The following is a 20,896-nucleotide window of genomic DNA, read 5'->3' as shown; positions in this document are numbered from 1 at the left end:
CTAGGCTGGTGCCACCTACAGTCTGGCAGTATTCTTCAGTCTCCTAGCAGGTGGAGGGGGTGCAAAGCCTACAGTCTGTGCTGAGGCCTAGTTAGTTTAAAAAAAAAAAAAAAACATAGCTAGAAAGGGGTAGTTAGGTTAGTGTTTGGACCACAGTGGCTTGCCTACAGGTCCAGTTGCCTGCCTCCCAGTGGGTTGTGAGGTCCTGAGGGGGACCATCCCCCCTGATTTCAGAGGCCGTTGAAGTGTGAGGTTCTCTCACTTGCCAGCATCTGTTTTCTGCACTGGGGGTGACACCGGGGAGCCTGGCTCACTCCCCCCAGGTGGTTCCGGAGCCGGCGGCGATCAGTAATGGTATTTAAAAAAAAAAAGGTTGTCTGTAATTTTTCTGTATTGCTTGCTTGGCGCCGAAGTTTTTCTTATCGTTGCGACCCGGCCGTGTTCGGGGGACAGTGCACCGAGGGTCCGTTAGCTTCGTGGACCGATTTTTTTTCTCTCTCTCTTTCTTCGATCGCAGTCTTCAGTGTCGGGCATGCCGCGACGGACGGCTTGCCGAGCTTGTAGCGCTGCGCAACGCCTCTCCCGAGACAGCCTGTGCTCCAGCTGTGTCTCGGGGGACAAAGGGGCATCTTCGCTCCCGGATGGAGCATGGGGTCAAGTGCCATTAAGAGCCGCAGCTCCAGGGAACAAACCCGGGTCCGGATCAGGCCCTTTCTGCGGAGTGCGGGAATGGGCGCCATTTTGGGCTCTAGGGACTCTGCGTCGGCGGGATCATCCGCCATTTTGTTTCTTCCAGGTCCAGCGAGGCCCACGTCCCCGTCGGATCAGGGGGAGGAGGACTCACCACCGTGTTAATCGTCCCAACGCAGGGTCTCTGCGTTGGACAGACCTGCGAGGCCACGCTATTCCAATGATTCTGAGATCCCTGTTGGGGATCCCGTAGATTGATCATCAGATTCATCTTTTTCATCAGAGTTTGTGTTATTAATGCACAAGGCATTTAAGGCGTGTAGATTAACCAAGAAAAGACCACAGGGGTCTCAGGACCCAGACCCTTCAGCAGGGTCGGGGAAGCGGGCTAGGCCTGTTCAGGCATCGGATCCCACTGAAGGGCCCCGGCCTTTCAGGCTGCGGGCTCCGCAGGGGGATCCTGATAATTCTACGGACACTGATGACCCAGAGGAGCAGCAGGGGGACAAGGACCAGCCATCCCTAACCCACGAGGGGGGTTGAGGGGGATGGTGAGCGGTTAACAGGTGGCCTGAGCGGTACCCATGGGATAGACGGGGATGACCCCAAAGTCGTACGTCTTTTTCGGCGAGATGAATTGGCGCCCCTCATCCCAGTAATTCTTGCTGAGTTAGGCATTCAGTTGCCGCAGGTAGAGGCCAGACTAGGGGCAACAGATCCGGTGGTCTTGGGCCTGAGAGGTCCGCCATCTGCCTTTCCATTGCATTTTTCAGCTTCGGATTTGCTTTTCAAGGAATGGGATACCCCAGATTTGGGACTTAAAGTGGCTAAAGCCATGGATAAGCTCTATCCTCTGCCTGAAGACACGTTGGATCTGTTGAAGGTCCCAAAGATAGATTCGGCGGTGGCAGCAGTCACCAAGAAGACCACCATCCCGGTTACCGGGAGAACGCCTCTCAAGGATTTACAGGATCGAAAGCTGGAGATACAGCTTAAAAAGATATTCTAAGGGAGGACTTACAGCTGGGAAGCCTCTCAATCGAGAGGTCGGCAGAGGAGGGCAGGTCAGAGGCTTTTTTCCAACTCAAGCCGTTCCATCGCTTGCCCCGAAACCACGCCCCCGGAGTGACGTCATCAGAAGGGATCGGGACGCTGTGATAAATTTGGGCCAGCTGCGGCGCTTACCCGGAGGACTTACAGCTGGGAAGCCTCTCAATCGAGAGGTCGGCAGAGGAGGGCAGGTCAGAGGCTTTTTTCCAACTCAAGCCGTTCCATCGCTTGCCCCGAAACCACGCCCCCGGAGTGACGTCATCAGAAGGGGTCGGGACGCTGTGATAAATTTGGGCCAGCTGCGGCGCTTACCCGGAGGACTTACAGCTGGGAAGCCTCTCAATCGAGAGGTCGGCAGAGGAGGGCAGGTCAGAGGCTTTTTTCCAACTCAAGCCGTTCCATTGCTTGCCCCGAAACCACGCCCCCGGAGTGACGTCATCAGAAGGGATCGGGACGCTGTGATAAATTTGGGCCAGCTGCGGCGCTTACCCGGAGGACTTACAGCTGGGAAGCCTCTCAATCGAGAGGTCGGCAGAGGAGGGCAGGTCAGAGGCTTTTTTCCAACTCAAGCCGTTCCATCGCTTGCCCCGAAACCACGCCCCCGGAGTGACGTCATCAGAAGGGGTCGGGACGCTGTGATAAATTTGGGCCAGCTGCGGCGCTTACCCGGAGGACTTACAGCTGGGAAGCCTCTCAATCGAGAGGTCGGCAGAGGAGGGCAGGTCAGAGGCTTTTTTTCCAACTCAAGCCGTTCCATCGCTTGCCCCGAAACCACGCCCCCGGAGTGACGTCATCAGAAGGGGTCGGGACGCTGTGATAAATTTGGGCCAGCTGCGGCGCTTACCCGGAGGACTTACAGCTGGGAAGCCTCTCAATCGAGAGGTCGGCAGAGGAGGGCAGGTCAGAGGCTTTTTTCCAACCCAAGCCGTTCCATCGCTTGCCCTGAAACCACGCCCCCGGAGTGACATCATCAGAAGGGGTCGGGACGCTGTGATAAATTTGGGCCAGCTGCGGCGCTTACCCGGAGGACTTACAGCTGGGAAGCCTCTCAATCGAGAGGTCGGCAGAGGAGGGCAGGTCAGAGGCTTTTTTCCAACTCAAGCCGTTCCATCGCTTGCCCCGAAACCACGCCCCCAGAGTGACGTCATCAGAAGGGGTTGGGACGCTGTGATAAATTTGGGCCAGCTGCGGCGCGCAGCCGAAGCCGCGCGCCAAAGGGGCGTGCCCCTGGGTGAAAATTTTCTTTTAGTAGTTTCTCCTATATTTATGGGTAGGAAACGAAAATCAAAAGTTTGGATATCTTCACCAGCTACCATGGAAAGTAAGGGACCAATGGACCAACATGTAGTACCACGGGTAAGTCAAGCAACCCGTAATACTATTCCTGAAATCTCATTTTCCTCTGGAGCCTCTGACAGCCCCAGCCAGCAGTTTCAATCTCAACCCCTTATAGAAGCGGAGTTACCCAACTCATCAAGTTCAGAGGTGGTAGAAATTAATGTTGATCCTCCCCCTTTGGGGGAAGAAAATATAAATGAGACAGTGTCTATAGGAGAAGCAGGACTACATATATTTAGTTCTGCACCCATAGATCCGCAGAACATAACTCTGACTGATGTGTGGAAGGCTATTAATGACCTTCAGAAGATTATGACAGGATTTATGTTACAGACTAATAAAGGGAATGTCGAAATGAAAAATGATTTACATAAATGTGATAGTCGTTTAAAACAATTGGAGGATACAGGAAAGGTCACTACAGAACAAATATCAAAATTACAGATAGCAAATAATTCCTTTATTAAGGATAGTTTAAGTAGTCATAGACAGATAGAGAATTTGGAAAACGAGAACAGGGTTAAGAACTTAAGGTTCTTGAATTTCCCTATGACGAGACTTCTCTCTGCTATAGAGCTATTAAAAAAAATATCTTAAAGAGAACTTGGCTATATTAGATGTAGATGACAAATCCGTATCCAAAATGTGTGATGTGGGCAGGAGAGAAGGGCTTGGCCAGCCAACGTCAAGAGCTCATGGAGGTCCTCTGGAGGTGCGGAGGGTGCAGAGGCCAGGGACCAAGGACGTGCTGGTAGTTTGGAGCCGGGGTCCTCTGGTGGAGAGGAGGCCACGCAGCTGCAGGAACCATAATATGTCTTTGAACAATTTGACATAGAAGACAATGTCTCAGAGTTACAGTCATTGTCTTGCTAGGAGCCCTATCAATGCTTTTATGAAAAGTCAGTGTGCTTATACCTTTTCCTTCGTTACTCCCAAATGTGGTTTCAAATTTTCATTTAAATTAGAAGATTGTTTTACTAGATCTCACACACTATCTGAAGATATATATGGAGGTTACAGCAGATTTTTGTAAAATGGAGAGATTGTTTGTGATATTTGGAAGACAACGCAAAGGTGAGGTAGCTTCCAAAGCAACCATTGCAAGATGGATAAAGGAAGCCATATATTCAGCTTATTTTTTGCCTGGTTGTAAACCTCCAGAGTGTCTTAAAGTGCATTTGACAAGAGCACAATTGGCATCATGAGCAGAAAGAGGAGCAATAGATCCAATTTACATATGTAAAGTGGTGACATGTACATCTTTAGCTCCATTCACAATACATTACAGATTGAATGTTTTTGTAAGTCAGGAGGCAATTTATGGTGCAACTGTCTTAAGCGAGGTATTAACATCCACTCTACCCTAATTATATGGACTTTGGTACAACCCGTCTCACAGGACAAGCAGGATGGTAGTCCTCACATATAGGTCACATCACAGGATGGAGCCCAATCACGGAACACTTTTGTCAAAGTTTCCAGAACTTTGACTGGCCCCTACTGGGCATGCCCAGCATGGCACTAACCCTGCAGCCAGCAGGGGTTCCCCTTCAGTCTTCTTTTTTCCATGCAGCAGTAGCCTCGTGGTTAAGGAGCTCTGCAGAGATTCCTGACAGGAAATTTGCTCACGGAATTACTAAAAGTTAATTTGCCCCACAGGGGTCCCTCCTTTAACTTTTTCAAGCCGTGGTACTCTGGTAAGTTTTTACCCGTTTTTCCGTCGATTACCGTCGAATTTGGCCCTCGCGGCCCACTGGCGTCGACCGTACCGTGGCTCAATTTTTTTCCATGGCCATGGCGTCGGGGTTCTGTCAATGCCCGGACTGTAATCGCACCATGTCCATCACAGACTCCCATAAAGTCTGTGTAATGTGTCTTGGACGAGAGCACGATGTCTTGACCTGCACCAAATGTGCACTAATGACACTAAAAGGTTGCAAGGCCAGAATGGAGAAGATGGAACTTCTCTTCCGTGCTCAAACCCAGACGCCGTCCATTGCATCGACGTCGTCAGAACCGGTTCCGTCAACTTCGCACCAGCATCGACCACCGGTCGGTGACCGTCCAGCATCGACGACATCTCTGCCTTCGACACCCTCTACTCCCCCTCAGGACCGAGGGGATTGTAGAGATAAACATCGACACCGGCTTGGAAAGTCTCGGACCATCGAGGGAGCGAAATCATCGACCTCGCCATCGTCCGAGCCGCCATCAAAGAAACCCCATCCAGAAAAGGCACAGACCTTTTCGGCGACTCTGCCTTTAACGGTGGTCCCTCCGGCAATGCTTCTGCCTCCTTCTTCTGTTCCTGAACCGGGGCTGCTTGCTTCAGGTCTCCGAGAAGAACTGTACCGGATGGTTCAGGAGGCCATCGACAAGAAGATGCATCGATTCCAGGTTCCTCCAGCACCGACACCAGTACCGATTGCGGAACCGACCATCGACCCGATTCCAGCAGCGTTGGCACTGCTGCTCTCGAGGATGGAAGTGCTCATGGCTGCTTTTCCACCGATGGATCTCAGGTCACCGATGGCTCCGGTGCCCTACCCGCTTGCTTTGTCATCGGGAGGAGAAACTCCGTTCCACATCCCTCCATCGGTAGTTCTGCCGATGCTTCAGCCATCGATGCCGATACATTTCTCGATGCCACCGATCCACCCATCGGTGCCGATATGTCCATCGGCACCACCGAGCCATCCTTCGATGCCTTCATCGGTGCCTCCACTCAGTCCTACTGAGCCTAGACCAGGGCCTTCAGGGATCCCACTGCCCCGTCCTCCTCTAGCTCCTAGAAGAACAGGTGCTGATCCCTACGATACCTGGACTGATGATTCTTCACCAGACACCGAGGATTTGCCTTCACCACTTCATCTACTGAAAGCAGAAAGTGTACTCCTCCAGAGGACCTTTCCTTTATAAATTTTGTGAAGGAGATGTCTGAATTGGTTCCCTTCCAATTACAGACTGAACAAGATGACAGGCATAAAATGATGGGGTTGTTATAATTCCTGGATGCTCCCAAGGAAATAATCTCCACCTCTATTCACCAGGTTCTTCTGGATCTCCTCAAAAAGAACTGGGAACATCCTGGCTCTCTGGCCCCAGTCCACAGGAAAGCTGACACCACCTATCTCGTCCAGTCAGCTCCAGGTTTTAACAAACCCCAACTGGATCACCAATCTGTGGTTGTAGAATCTGCCCAGAAAAGAGCAAGGAGATCAAAACCTCACACTCCCTTCCCCCCAGGCAAGGAACAGAAATTTCTAGATGCCATTGGTCGCCATGTCTTCCAGGGAGCAATACTCATCTCTAGAATTGCCTCTATCAGCTCTATGTGACCCAATATAATAGGAACTTATTTAAGCAGATACAAGACTTAACAGACTTCCTGCCTCAGCAATTTCAAGATCAGCTCCAAACCCTGGTAAACAAGGGTTTTGAGGCAGGCAAGCATGAGATCAGATCATCTTACGACATCTTTGACACTGCTACCAGGGTATCTGCAGCTGCTATCTCGGCAAGACGATGGGACTGGCTCAAGTCTTCCGACCTTCGTCCTGAAGTACAAGACAGACTATACGACCTGCCTTGTGTAGGAGATAATCTGTTTGGTGAGCAGATTCAAACAACAGTGGCGGAACTCAAGGATCATCATGAGACCTTAGGACAGCTCTCTCTGATACCTTTTGAGTACTCTTCAAAAGAACCCTTCTGGAAGGACTCTAAGAAGTCATTCTTCCGCCCGAAGAAATCCTACCCGCCACCATCTAGAACTCGTTCTACGAAACCGTTTCAAAAAACCCAGTCTCGTCAGACACAAAAACAAAAACCGCAAGCAGCTCCTCAGCCGGGCCCTGCTTCCAGTTTTTGACTCCTTCATAGAGAACAGCAGCCAGATTCCATTACCCCACATACGAGTGGGAGGTCGATTGTGCCATTTCAACAACAGGTGGCACTCCATCACCTCAGACCAGTGGGTCCTGGCAATAATTTCTCAAGGTTATCATCTGAACTTTCTCTCCATTCCACTGGACTCCCCACCTCTACTGAAGTGGAGAACATCCGATCACTCCATCTTTCTGGAACAGGAGGTCTCCCTCCTCCTCCAGTCCAGGGCAATAGAACCAGTACCCTACTCTCAGCACGGCCTAGGGTTCTATTCCCGGTACTTTCTAATCCCCAAATAATCGGGAGGTGTTCGTCCAATTCTGGACCTACGAGCCCACAACAAGTACCTCCAGCGAGAGAAATTCAAAATAGTGACCTTGGGCTCTCTTCTTCCTCTTCTACAAAGAGGAGACTGGCTCTGCTCTCTAGTCCTCCAGGACGCATACACTCATATCGCGATAATTCCATCTCATCGCAAATACATGAGGTTTCTAGTAGGCCCAAGCACTATCAGTACCGAGTGCTTCCATTCGGCCTCGCATCTTCACCACGAGTCTTCACAAAATGCCTCGCATTGTTGCAGCCTTCCTCAGGACTCAAGGTATTCACGTCTACCCCTATCTAGATGATTGGTTGATCAGGGCTTCCACTCAGCAAGCTGCTCTGTTGTCCCTGCATCTTACCTTTCACACTCTAATCTCGTAGGATTTCTCGTCAATTATGACAAATCCTACTTACTCCCATCACAAACCTTGTTGTTCATTGGGGCAGACTTTGACACCTTGCAGGCAAAGGCTTTTCTGCCTCGACAGCGAGCTCTCACTCTCGTGTCTCTTGCACACCAGCTGCAGTCTCAGCACTCCACGACTGCACACCACTTTCTCATCCTACTGGGACACATGGTGTCCTCAGTTCAGGTCACCCCAATGGCCTGCTTGGCCATGAGAGTCATGCAGTGGACTCTAAGGTCACAATGGACTCAATCCATTCAGCCCCTGTCGACCATTGTCCACTTAACCGACTCACTCCGTCAGTTTCTTGCCTGGTGGAGAAATCAGGTCAATCTCCTCCAAGGCTTACTCTTCCAGGCTCCAGATCCTCAAATAACTCTCACCACCGATGCTTCCAACCTCTGCTGGGGAGCCCATGTAGCTGATCTGCAGACACAAGGATCTTGGTCTCCAGAGGAAGCCAAACACCAAATAAATTTCCTGGAGCTTCGAACAATTAGATGTGCTCTCAGGGTCTTTCAGGATTGCCTCTCAAATCAAGTTATCCTGATCCAGACGGACAACCAGGTGGCTATATGGTACATCAACAAACAGGGAGGCACGGGCTCCTTCCTTCTGTGCCAGGAAGCTGCACAGATATGGGCGGAAGCTCTCTCCCATTCGATGTACCTCAGGGCCACCTACTTGCCGGGAGTGGACAATGTGTTGGCAGACAAGCTGAGTCACATCTTTCAACCACACGAGTGGTCTCTCAACCCCTCAGTAGCGAACTCCATCTTCCAACAATGGGGATATCCTCAACTAGACCTCTTTCCGTCTCCTCAAAACCGCAAAGTAGAGAACTTCTGCTCTCTCATTCGCAGCAAACACTCTCAGCCCAGAGACGCATTCTCCCTCTCGTGGGCAACCGGTCTACTCTATGCATTCCCTCCACTTCCTCTTCTCTCGAAGACTCTCGTGAAGTTACATCAGGATAAGGGACCTATGATCCTGATAGCACCTCACTGGCCACACCAAGTGTGGTTTCCAATACTGCAGGATCTCTCCATTCGCAGGCACATTCCCTTGGGAAAGGACCTGCTTCTGATCACTCAAAATGACGGGTACCTCCGCCACCCCAACCTTCACGCCTTGTCCCTGACGGCATGGATGTTGAAAGGTTAATCCTTCAGCCACTTAACCTTTCTGAACCAGTTTCCCGTGTCTTGATTGCTTCACGGAAGTCTTCCACGAGAAAATCTTACTCTTACAAATGGAACAGGTTCACGTCATGGTGCTCTTCCCAGTCCCTTGACCCCTTTACCTGTCTAGTCACGAAGTTTTTGGACTATCTCTGGCACTTATCAGAGTCAGGTCTAAAAACTTCTTCCATCAGAATGCATATCAGTGCGGTAGCCGCCTTCCATAAAGGTGTCGGGGATGTTCCTATATCAGTACAACCCCTTGTAACATGTTTTCTGAAAGGCTTGCTTCACCTCAAGCCTCCACTGCGTCCTCCGGCCCTTTCTTGGGACCTCAACCTGGTTTTGGGTTGGCTCATGAAACCACCATTCGAGCCTCTTCACTCCTGTAATCTCACATGGAAAGTGATTTTCCTTCTGGCAATCACTTCAGCTCGCAGAGTTAGTGAATTACAGGCCCTAGTTACCTATCCGCCTTTCACTAAACTTCTGCAGGACCGGGAGGTACTCTGCACTCACCCTAAGTTCTTGCCTAATGTAGTATCGGAGTTTCACATTAATCAATTCATTATACTACCTACCTTCTTTCCCAGACCCCATTCCAATCCAAGAGAACAGGCTCTGCATGCCCTTGACTGTAAACGGGCTCTAGCATTCTACCTAGACCGTACAGCTGCCCACAGGGAAAGCACTCAATTGTTTGTCTCTTTCCACCCTAACAAGTTAGGGAAGCCTGTGGGTAAGCAGACTCTCTCCTCCTGGTTGGCGGATTGCATATCCTTTTGCTATCAGGAAGCGGGCATTCCATTTCAAGACTGTGTTAAAGCACACTCTGTGAGGGCCATGGCGACTTCAGTAGCACACCTACGATCGGTGCCGCTTCCTGACATTTGCAGGGCTGCCACCTGGAGTTCTTTCCACACTTTGCAGCCCACTATTGCTTGGACAAAGCCGGAAGACAAGATTCCATCTTCGGCCAGTCTGTCCTTCATAACCTATTTACAACGTGACGTACCAACACGCTTCCACCTACCCGTTAGGGTTCAGGATGCCCTCGGCCAAATTTTATCCCAGTCCTAGTGCCTTGCACACCTGGATACATTTGGTGCATTTCTCGGACATCCTCAGCTCAGTACTCACCCCATATGTGAGGGCTACCATCCTGCTTGTCCTGTGAGAAAGCAAATGTTGCTTACCTGTAACAGGTGTTCTCACAGGACAGCAGGATGTTAGTCCTCACGAAACCCGCCCGCCGCCCCGCAGTGTTGGGTTTGTAACGTTTTCTTATTTTATTTTTCGGCACTGCCTGTAGCTTTTAAACAAGACTGAAGGGGGACCCCTGCTGGCTGCAGAGTTAGTGCCATGCTGGGCATGCCCAGTAGGGGCCAGTCAGAGTTCTGGAAACTTTGACAAAAGTGTTCCATGATTGGGTTCCATCCTGTAATGTCACTCATATGTGAGGACTAACATCCTGCTGTCCTGTGAGAACACCTGTTACAGGTAAGCAACATTTGCTATCTGGTGGAACAGAAGGCAAAGCAAGGAGAAATTATGTCTTACCTGTTAATTTTCTTTCCCTTACTTGTGCGACACCAGTCAGAAAACCCACCTAGGAATTTTTAATACTTATTTTAGTTTTTTCCTTATGGTAAGTTATGTAAAAATTATATTTATTGCCTTGAGGTCAGAAGTTTTAGAGATACAGATTTGTTTTTTTGTCTCTTAAAAAGAAGTAATGTGGTTTCCAGTTCTGTTAGTGACATATATGCTAGTGATGTCATTTAAAATATATATAGAACTCTGTCTCCAATGGCTGGATAAGAGGACAAACCCATCTGTTCCTGCTTGTGTTGCAGAAGTAAGGAAAGGAAATTAACAGGTAAGACAGAATCTTTCTTTATTGTGAAGCCTACTTTTGCAAAGTATTCGTTTAGCATAAAGGGTAGCTCAAAATACTTACATTTTAGAATTTTTGCACATTTCTGGGTCTTTTGCACTGTTTTATGTGACAACATTTGACAGCTTAATATACAGTATGTTGCTAGCAGTAGTTTTATTATGGATTTGATAGTTGCTTAGTTTTGATTTTTAATATTACTACCCATAACATAAGGCTTGGGAGTAACCTACAGGGAGTGGCAGTTTCTACCCATAACAAAAGCATATGGGTAATCTGCACGGAGCAGCAGTTACTAACATAAGAAGCTTACTGGACAGTCTGGATGAACCATTTGGTCTTTTTCTGCCATCATTACTATGTTACTATATTAGCCTCTTAATTTTGATTTTTTTCTACTTTTATTAGGTTCTATCTTTTTGACAATTTACATAAAATATGTGCATTGAAATTAACTACATAGTTTCCTATTACAGTGGGCTATTTGAAAATTGTCCTCCCAATGTGTTGAAAATTACATCTGTATATGCTCCTGGGCACCCCACCTAAATGGCTGTCTAAAATTAAGAGAGTAATTTCATAACATTGTGGGTCATATATATAACATGTATGCCCACGCTAGTTTTGAAAGCCGCTTTCAAAATTATCCAATATAACACACAAACTCACCCACACAATGTTACGACTTGTTTGTAGGACACAACTTGTATGGGTTAATTTATGCATAGACTTTTAAAAATCAAAAGTGTGCATGTAAATCTCACCTGCAATGCAATTTTATAATGCTTTATGTGCATAAATGGATTTGAAAATTATTGCCTAGCAGTCCGATGCAATACCAGGCGCTCAGGCTAGTACACCACTTAGTACACGATTGGATGCACGTTTTGGACATGCTAAAATAACTCCCAATGCAATATGGGGATTAGTGCATCCAAAATGCTTGTCCAGACCAGCACGTAGCTAATTGCGCTCAACACAATTAAATTGCATGTAGATGAGGCTATTAGCTATTACCCTGTGATTTAAAAACTTCCTGGGCGGCTAACGCGCTTATTGTAATGTGGCAAGTTTTACGCCAGCTCGGGAGTTGGTGTTAAGGCATGCCGCACTCAAGGACTCAACCACTAAAACAAAAATCCTGCTTTCTGTGGTTTCTCCTATTAGTATTGTCGTGATACTAAGTAGGAGGAATCACAGAAAGCATCATCATGCAAAAATAAAAAGTCTTGAAAAAAAGAATTTCTCTGTGCGGTGTCTGGCGGGGTGGTCAGCTCGGTGGCCGCCCTGTTGCTAAAACGGAAAGGTGAGCACTACCCTCCAGCCAGCCCGGGGTAGTGGGCTTGCGCAGTGCTTGGTATCTCCAGTGACTCACAGAGGTAAGGTACCACTTCATCACACTTCTGATTGGTCTATTCACTGTCATACGTCAGTGAAAGGACCATTCCCTGTACGTACCCGGATCAGTTCAGACTCCTGGGTTTATGGATCCCTGCCAGCTGATGGAGACAGAGAAAGTATTTGTCTGTCTGTAGCAGATGGTGGCTGGTGCATACACCTGCAGTTTCTGGCAGTTTTTTGGTCTTTTTTTGATTTTTGCCTTTTCTTTTTCTAAGGAGCCTTTTTCCCAAGGGTCAGGTTCCCTGGGGGAACCCTTCCCTGTTTGGTTAAGGTGAATGAGCTGCAGGTCAGTGACTTTTTGTGCACTCACTCCAGCTTTCATCCATGGGGTGCAAATCTGGTGGTCCAGATCCCTCCCCTTCACGAGGCCTCCTAGGTGGCTTTGAGCTCTGGTCAGCTGCATTTTTTTTTGTTAGGGCTCTCTCTCTCCTTTCTTTCAGGCTGAGCTGATGCTGGACAGTTCCCCTCAGCCTTAGGAGAGCAGAGGCCCTGCTCTGGTAGCAAAGTTAAAAAAAAAAAACAAAAAAACAAAGTGCCGGTTTGTGCAGGAAGAAGCTGGAGCTGAGCAGTAGGACTCTCTAGGCTCTGTGGGCGGCCTCTTCGTTGTCAGAGTGGCGTTTTTGGGGGGTGACTTTGGTGCTCGCGAGGGGCTCCGTTCTGTCCGTGTGCTCATGGTTCCGGGGCTGGGCCTGCCGCACGTATGGTGCGGTCCCTGCATGCCTTAGCTGTCTCTCCCTTTTCGGCGTGCGTCTCCAGCAGTGAAGGTCCTTCTCTGCCTCCTCCCCCCATGAAACATCGGCATGAGGAGTCTACCTCTGCTACTCATGTTATCGCGGCCAGGGACAGTGTTTCTCACGTCGGGCCTTCAACCTCAGCTAACATGAGAACGGCAGCCATTTTAGGTTCCCCAGCAGACTTATCAGCACTATCAGGGGGGGGACAGAGGACTCCCCCTGCGACTTTCCCCAGTTCATCTGGGCCCTCTAGGGGGGCAGGGGAGAGGGGATGAGGTGCTGCCCTCGGTTTTTGCCTCAGTCAGGGGCTGCAGGCCTATGGGGTCGGCTTCCCATGGTTTTTCTCCTGAGTTTATTTTACTGCTCCACTGTGCCTACTTGGCGCAGCAGGAAGGTATGGACTTCAGCAGGTGGGACTGGCCCCTCCTCCTTCGTCCTCGGCCGTTCAGGCTTCTAGGTCTGGCCCTGCTCTATCTCAGGGTAGTTTGGCCTCCGGGGTTCATCATCTGTTGGGGCCACCACAGTCAGAGGGGGATTTGGAGGATTACGGATGGTCCTCGGAGACTCCCGGGGATCCCGGGCTCCTCTTGTCAAGGACCCCAGCCCCTGATCACGTTGCGGATGACTCGGATGTGGGCGATCCAGATGCTGATGATCCAGATATGGGAGACGATGTGACCAATATGCCAGTGTCCGACGGGATGATCCCAAAATTCTTCGCTTGTTTCGACGTGACGAATTGGCCCCCTTGATTCTGCAGGTCCTTGGGGAGCTCAAGTTGAAGCTCCCTCATTCAGATTTGAACCTGGATGGGGCAGACCCGGTGCTGGAAGGGACTTGTGGTCCTCCCTCGGCTTTTCCCTACCATAGGTCCATGCAGAGGATGGTGGATCAGGAGTGGAATTCTCCAGATGCTGGTTTGAGGGTGGGTCGAGCTATGTTGAAGCTTTATTCTTTACCCGAATAGACTTTGGAGCTTTTCGCTATGCCAAAAGTGGACGCCGCGGTGTCAGCAGTCACCAAGAAGACAACTATTCCGGTACAGGGGCTGCAGCTTTAAAGGATGTCCGCGACTATAAGCTGGAGGTTCATCTCAAGCGGATCTTTGAGGTCCTCTGCTTTGAGCCTTCGGGCGGCTATTTGCTCCAGCTTCATGCAACAGGCATGTTTGCTTTGGGTGCAGCAGTTACAGGGAGATCAGGCTAACCCCAGCATGGATGATGGTTGCGCAGAAAGCTTGGAGGTGACAGTAGCTTACATAGCAGATGCCTTGTATGTCTTGGTGCAGACCTCTTCTCAGCTTATGGCCTCTGCGGTGTCGGCCCAGAAACTTCTGTGGTTGTATCACTGGTCTGTGGATGTTTCGTCCAAATCCCAGTTGGGTTCTCTGCCTTTTAAAGGCTGTCTCTTGTTTGGAGAGGATCTCAAACAATTAATAAAACAATCGAGGGACAATAAGGTCCACAAGTTGCCAGAGGATAAGCCTAAGTCCAAGCAGTCCTTTCCATTGCTGTTTCCAGGAAGGCAGAAGGCCTCGTCATATGAGGGTGCGACAGCCTTGCAGAAGCAGTTTGTGGGCCATGGTCAGTCTTGGGCGCAGACTTTTCGGGGAGCTTGTCGTTCCTTTAGAGCCTCCATGGGAGTGGGGCTCTAGGGGCAAAAGCCTCCTAATGAGGTGAGGCCAGCCCACTCCATTGTTCCTTTTTTAGGGGGGCATCTAGCTCTTTTCTACAATTAGTGGGCCCTCTCGGTCATAAGAGATGGTTACGCTTTAGATTTTACCCATTCTGTCCACGACCTCTTTTTGGTCTCCCCCTGTGGTTCAGTGGAAAAATGGCACGTAGTTTGGGAGACCTTGGACAGGTTGCGGGGTTTAGGAGCCATGGTGCCAGTCCCCCAGAGGAACAGGGCACCGATCGGTATTCCGTTTATTTTGTGGTTCCAAAAAGGAGGGCACATTTCGCCCCATTCTGGACAGTCTTTCTTGGCGGCTCCAAACCTCTCACCTACTTCCGGGGGTCGACCTGGAGGTACCGAATTAGATCATTATCATTACCGATGCCAGGCTCTCCGGTTGGGGTGCAGTTTGTCAGCGTCACTCGGCTCAGGGTACTTGGTCGATGGAGGAGCACTCCTGGTCTATCAATCGCTTGGAAACCAGGGCAGTGCAATTAGCGTTGCTGGCTTTTCTGCTGATGGTTCAAGGTTGCTCAGTCAGGCCTATATCAATCGACAGGGCGGAACCAAGAGTTGAATGGTAGCCCAGGAGGCTCAGGAGTTAATTCTCTGGGTGGAAGCACTCTTGGCCCAGATAGTGGCCTCTCACATCGCGGGAAGCAAAAATGTCCAGGCGGATTTTCTAAGTCGCAGTCTTCTAGATCCAGGCGAATGGGAATTGTCAGAGTCGGCGATGCAGCTCATTCACAAGAGATGGGGTTGCCCACATGTCGATTTGATGGCGACTCACCACAATGTAAAGGTGCCGCGCTTTTTCAACCGCAGACAAGAAATCGGAGCCAAGGGAGTCAACGCTCTAGTGGTTCCTTGGCCTCAGGGAGCTCTACTTTACGTATTTCCCCCATGGCCTCTGGTGGGGAAGATCTTGCACCGGATAGAGAGATATCCAGGGGACGTCATATTGGTAGCTCCAGAGTGGCCGCGTTGACTGTGGTTTGCGGATCTTGTTATCTTGGCAGTGGACAGTCCAATACGGTTCAGTCATCTTCCTCACCTGCTTCATCAGGGTCCCATATTTTCCAATCAAGCAGATCGCTTCTGTCTAGCGGCTTGGCTTTTGAGAGGCAACGTTTGAGAATCAGGGGGTACCCCAAACTGGTTATTACTACCCTGCCGCATGCTAGGCAGACGTCTACATCGTTGTCATACGTCCAGGTCTAGAAGGTTTTTGAGGCATGGTGTGTAGCTAAAGGGGTTCAAGCGTTACATGCTTCAGTGTCTCAGATTTTATCCTTCCTTCAAGATGGTTTGAGCTAGGGCTTAGCCTTTAACTCTCTCTGAGTTCAGGTATGGCTCTCACTTCTTTACATGGGTCAACTGACGGGGGAACTTTGTCCTCTCATCCTGATGTTGTCAGATTTCTTCGCGGGGTTAAGAATTTGTGCCCTCCGGTGCAGAGGGTCTGTCCATCTTGGAATCTTAATCTTGTCCTTCGAGTTTTGTGTGAGCCACCTTTTGAGCCTCTTTGTAGGGCGACTCTTAAATATTTGACCTTAAAGGTTGTTTTCCTGGTAGCCATTTGTTCGGCAAGGAGAATATCAGAGTTGCAGGCTTTATCTTGTCGCGATCCATTCCTTCAGATTTCAGATTCTGTCAAGTCATTGCGGATGGTTCCCTCTTTCCTTCCCAAGGTGGTCTTGTCCTTTCATGTTAATCAGATGGTGGAGCTTCCAGCTTTTCCAGATTTGGATGCTTCTATTCCTCATGCACGAGAACTCAGATGTTTGGACATCCGGAGGGCCTTAATGAGGTATCTCAAGGTGATGAATGACTTTCAGAGATCCGATCACCTGTTTGTTTTGTGGAGTGGTACAAAGAAAGGTACCCAGGCTTCGAAGGCTACCATTGCGAGGTAGCTTATGGAGGCTATTGGGTCAGTCTATATTCTCAAGGGCCGTCAGTTGCCTGAGGGTTTAAGGGCTCATTATACTCTGTCGCAAGCAGCCTTGTGGGTGGAGGCTCAGTTGGTGTCGCCACAGGAAATTTGTAGGGCGGCAATTTGGAAATCGCTGCATACTTTTTCAAGACATTATCACATAGGCATCCAGGATCCGGAGGCTCACTCTTTCGGCAAGAGTGTTTTGCGAGCAGGACTCTCCAGGTCCCATCATGTCTAGGCAGCTTTGGTACATCCCAGGAGTCTGGACTGATCTGGGTATGTACAGGGAAAGGAAAATTGGTTCTTACCTGCTAATTTTCGTTCCTGTAGTACCACAGATCAGTCCAGCGCCTGTCCATTCTGGGGGGAGAGTTGCATGCTCGACTCTGGTTGCTTCCAGTACTGTCCGATATTTTTTGTGATGTTCTAATAGGTTTTAAGCTGGTTGGCTATTTTTCTGACAAGTTTTTACCAGTGTTTTTTTTTTTGGCTTGGGTACAGTGCAATACTGAGGAACTGCAGGTGGCACCAGGGATTATGAAGCAGTGTCAGTTAAACTTTCTCTGTCTCCATCTGCTGGCAGAGATGCATAAACCCAGGAGTCTGGACTGATCCATGGTACTACATTAACAAAAATTAGCAGGTAAGAACCAGTTTTCCTACCCCCTTTCAGAATGCTGATCTGAAAGGGGATTGATCCTTTCACTAACAAGTGTCAGTGAAAAGGACCAGTCGGAAACAGCCCTGCTGGGGGTTGGGAGGGAGCTCTGGCTAGGTCAGCTGCTGGGCACTACCATGATGCCTGTGTGTCCAATGCTTGAGCGCTAGGGTCGCACAAGTTTTACCTAGCATGTCTCTTAGCATGGCAGCTCATTAATATATTGTATCGTGCCCAAGAGAGATGGATGTGCTCACACTGAAAAAAACATTTGCCCAATTTAGATGCACGTTTTTACGCACATGATATTGCATCGGCCTGTAAATGTGTACGATAATCTACACACACAACTAGGGATGTTTGAAAATGTATTAGACATCTAATGCCGATATGTAAGTGCAGTTTTTAGATATATACCTTCTGTACATTTAGATATAAAAATAAAATTGTTTCAACTAGGGAACATTTCTGTGCAAATGCAAATGAGTGGCGCAACATCTATGATAGTAAAGAGCCATATGGGATGCCTTTGCCAAAACCAATGGATGAAAAACTAAATGAGCTGCAGAAGATGATAATCATTCGGTCCCTGAGACCTGACAAGGTAAGAAAAGAAAATGAAAAGGTTTGTAAATTGCATAAGCAATTAGCTGTTAATTAATTTACCTTGGAAATAATGTTATTACAGCAAAACTGTATTAAATTGTAATTAAATCTGTATTTCAGTAAAAATGGTAATGGATTTCTTTGTTTCTTTAACCTGCTAGTTTCTTCTTGCTTCACTGGTCTTCCTCTTCATTATGAGCCAAGCTCTACTGGGTTTATGGTACCTTGAGCCTTCATTCTGAACTACTTACTACTACTACTACTACTGCTTAACATTTCTATAGTAGTACTAGGCATACACAGTACTCCACAGATATATAAAAGAGAGAGTCCCTTCTCTATGGAGTTTACAGTCTTGTTGAGATACATGAGAACATAAGATATGTCATACTGGGTCAGACCAAAGGTCCATCAAGCCCAGTATCCCATTTTCAACAGTGGCCAATCCAGGTTATAGGTACCTGGCAGAATACTAAAAGGTTGATAGATTCCATGCTGATTATCCCAGGGATAAGCAGTGGATTTCCTCATGTCCATCTTAATAATGTTTTATGGACTTTTACTCCAGGAACTTGTCCAAACCTTTTTTTAAACCCAGCTACACTACTAACAGCTTTTACCACATCCTCTGACAACAAATTCCAGAGCTTAGTTATGTATTGAGTGAAAAAATATTTTCTTCTATTTTTTTAATGTATTACCTAGCACCTTCATATAATGTCCCCTAGTCTTTGTACTTTTTGAAAGAGTAAGCAAATAATTTTTGTTTACCCTTTCCACTCCACTCATTATTTTATAGACCTCTATCATAAGTCCACTCAGCCATATCTCCAAACTGAAGAGCCCTAATGTCTTTAGCCTTTTATTATAAGAGAATCATTCTATCCCCTTTATCATTTTGGTCACCCTTCTCTGTACCTTTTCTAATTCTGCTATATCTTTTTTGAGATACAGTGACCAGAATTGCACACAATCACACCATGGAGTGATACATAGGCATTATGATATTCTCTGTTTTATTTTATTTTCCTTTCCTAGCAATGTATTTGCATAATTCCTAGCATTTTCTAGTACTTGGGTTCCCCACCCCACCCCCCAGTCTGGCCCAGTCATCACAAAAACAATCATCTGCCAGGGCCTATATGCTCCTACTTCCTGTGAAACCTGAAATGCAAGCACCCAGAGTCTGGTCGCTAGATATCGCTGTTGTGTTGGGCCTCTCTCTTCCATTAGGTTCTGTGAATACTGCCTCTGCACTAGTCCCAGTCCAGCTTCAGCCTACCCCAGGAGCAGAAAGTGGGTTCAGGAGTTAAATCTGGAATTCTTGAAAGTTAGTTTGCAGTACTACCACTGAAACATTGGTTTGGCCCCAAAAGAACAAATTTTTAAGACTGACTTTATTGTGCTTATTAACAGGCAAAATATTTAAGGTACTTTTTATTTATGAAAATTTGAAGTATGTTTAATGTCTTTCCTGGATGAAATATATTCTGTTATTAAGCCATATATAGTATTACAAATATAGTTGTGTTTACTTTAAATTTGTTGTTCATGAAATCAGTGGCGTAGCCAGAATTGATTTTTTGGGTGAGCACAAGGTTAATATGGGTGGTCTGTAGGCATGCAGATCTACTAGTTGTTTTCTTATTAATAAATAATGCCATATACTGCAATCTCACCCACAAACCTATGCTCCCATTCTCACCCACACATATACACATTCAAGCACCCATTCTCACCCACATATTCAAGCTTCCATTCTCACCCACAAACACAGGCTTCTATTCTACCCACACATATACACATTCAAGCTCCCATATCACCCACACACACACCCAGGCTCCCATTTTCACCCATACACACACCCAGACTCCCATTCTCAGCCACAAATACACACATTTAAGCACCTGTTCTTACCCACATATTCAAGCTTCCATTCTCTCCCATACACAAACCCAGGCTCCCATTCTCACCCATATATACACACATTCAAGCTGCCATTCTCACCCACACACAAACCCAGGCTTCTATTCTCACCCATACACAAACCCAGGCTTCCATTCTTACCCACACATACACAAATTTAAGCACCTATTCTTACCCACATATTCAAGCTTCCATTCTCACCCATACAAAAACCCAGACTCCCATTCTTACCCACACATACACACATTCAAGCTGCCATTCTCACCCACAAAGAAACCCAGGCTTCTATTCTCACCAACACACAAACCCAGGCTTCTATTCTCACCCACGCATACACACATTCAAACTCCCATTCTCATTCCTACACACCCATTATCATACACACATACACACAAGCCCATGCACAGCTTCCGGTTCCGCTTCCCCCAGCAGGAAGATCAGTTGGCCTCTGCTGATGCCACCGGCCTCCTGCTATCTTTGGGCCATACGGCTCACCGATCTTCCTACTTGGGGGGGAGGGGAAGAAGCGGAAGCTGTGTGTGGCACTTCCGCTCCCCCACCTAAACAAGAAGATTGGTGGGCCATATGGCTGCAGGGCTGCTTCCCCATGTGTGCCATGCAAATGCACGAATGGCGCACTGGGCATGGGTCCTCCTTTTCGCCGTCGCGGGGATTGGATCTCGCGATGCAATTCCAATGCAATTGCAGTTCCAGTGCCAGTTGGGTGGGCCTGAGTCCAAATTTGGTGGGCAGCTGCCCACCCGTGGCTACGCCACTGCATGAAATCCAGATTAAGACAAAAGCCTTAAAGGTGAATTTTAAAAGCCCAGTGAGCACCTAAACTGGGATATATATGCACAAGTTGGGCCAGTGTGCACTGAGCAGATTTTCAAAGCCGCCTGTGTACATGCAAACTTGCCGCTATACACACAAATGAAACGTTCCAAAAAAGGGGCAGGGAATGGGCATGATATGAGCAGGGCATGGGTGTTCCTGGATTTCACATTGAAATCTGCATGTAAATACTTATGCGCACAAGCATGCACCAGGTCCCCTGCCACGTAACTTTACTTCTACTATGGATGATGTGCAAGTAATAAAGACAAATGTACAAGTCGGCAAGATTTTAAGGGTCAGGGCTAACAGGGGAGAAGAGAAGCTAATAAACTAGGGGGGTTTG

General features: G+C 48.1%; 1 protein-coding gene across 1 annotated transcript in view; it reads left to right on the top strand.

The window, feature by feature from the left end:
- The window catches only part of DNAH12 (dynein axonemal heavy chain 12), a 1,160,754-nt gene that overhangs the window by 1,023,019 nt on the left and 116,839 nt on the right, over positions 1–20,896 (top strand). Inside the window, 1 exon segment of the mRNA XM_029600929.1 lies at positions 17,644–17,788. Within this exon segment, the coding sequence (XP_029456789.1) occupies positions 17,644–17,788 (145 nt within the window).

This window comes from Rhinatrema bivittatum, chromosome 4 (assembly GCF_901001135.1).
Source record: "Rhinatrema bivittatum chromosome 4, aRhiBiv1.1, whole genome shotgun sequence".
Lineage (NCBI taxonomy): Eukaryota > Metazoa > Chordata > Amphibia > Gymnophiona > Rhinatrematidae > Rhinatrema > Rhinatrema bivittatum.
This window is presented reverse-complemented; position numbering and strand designations above follow the sequence as displayed.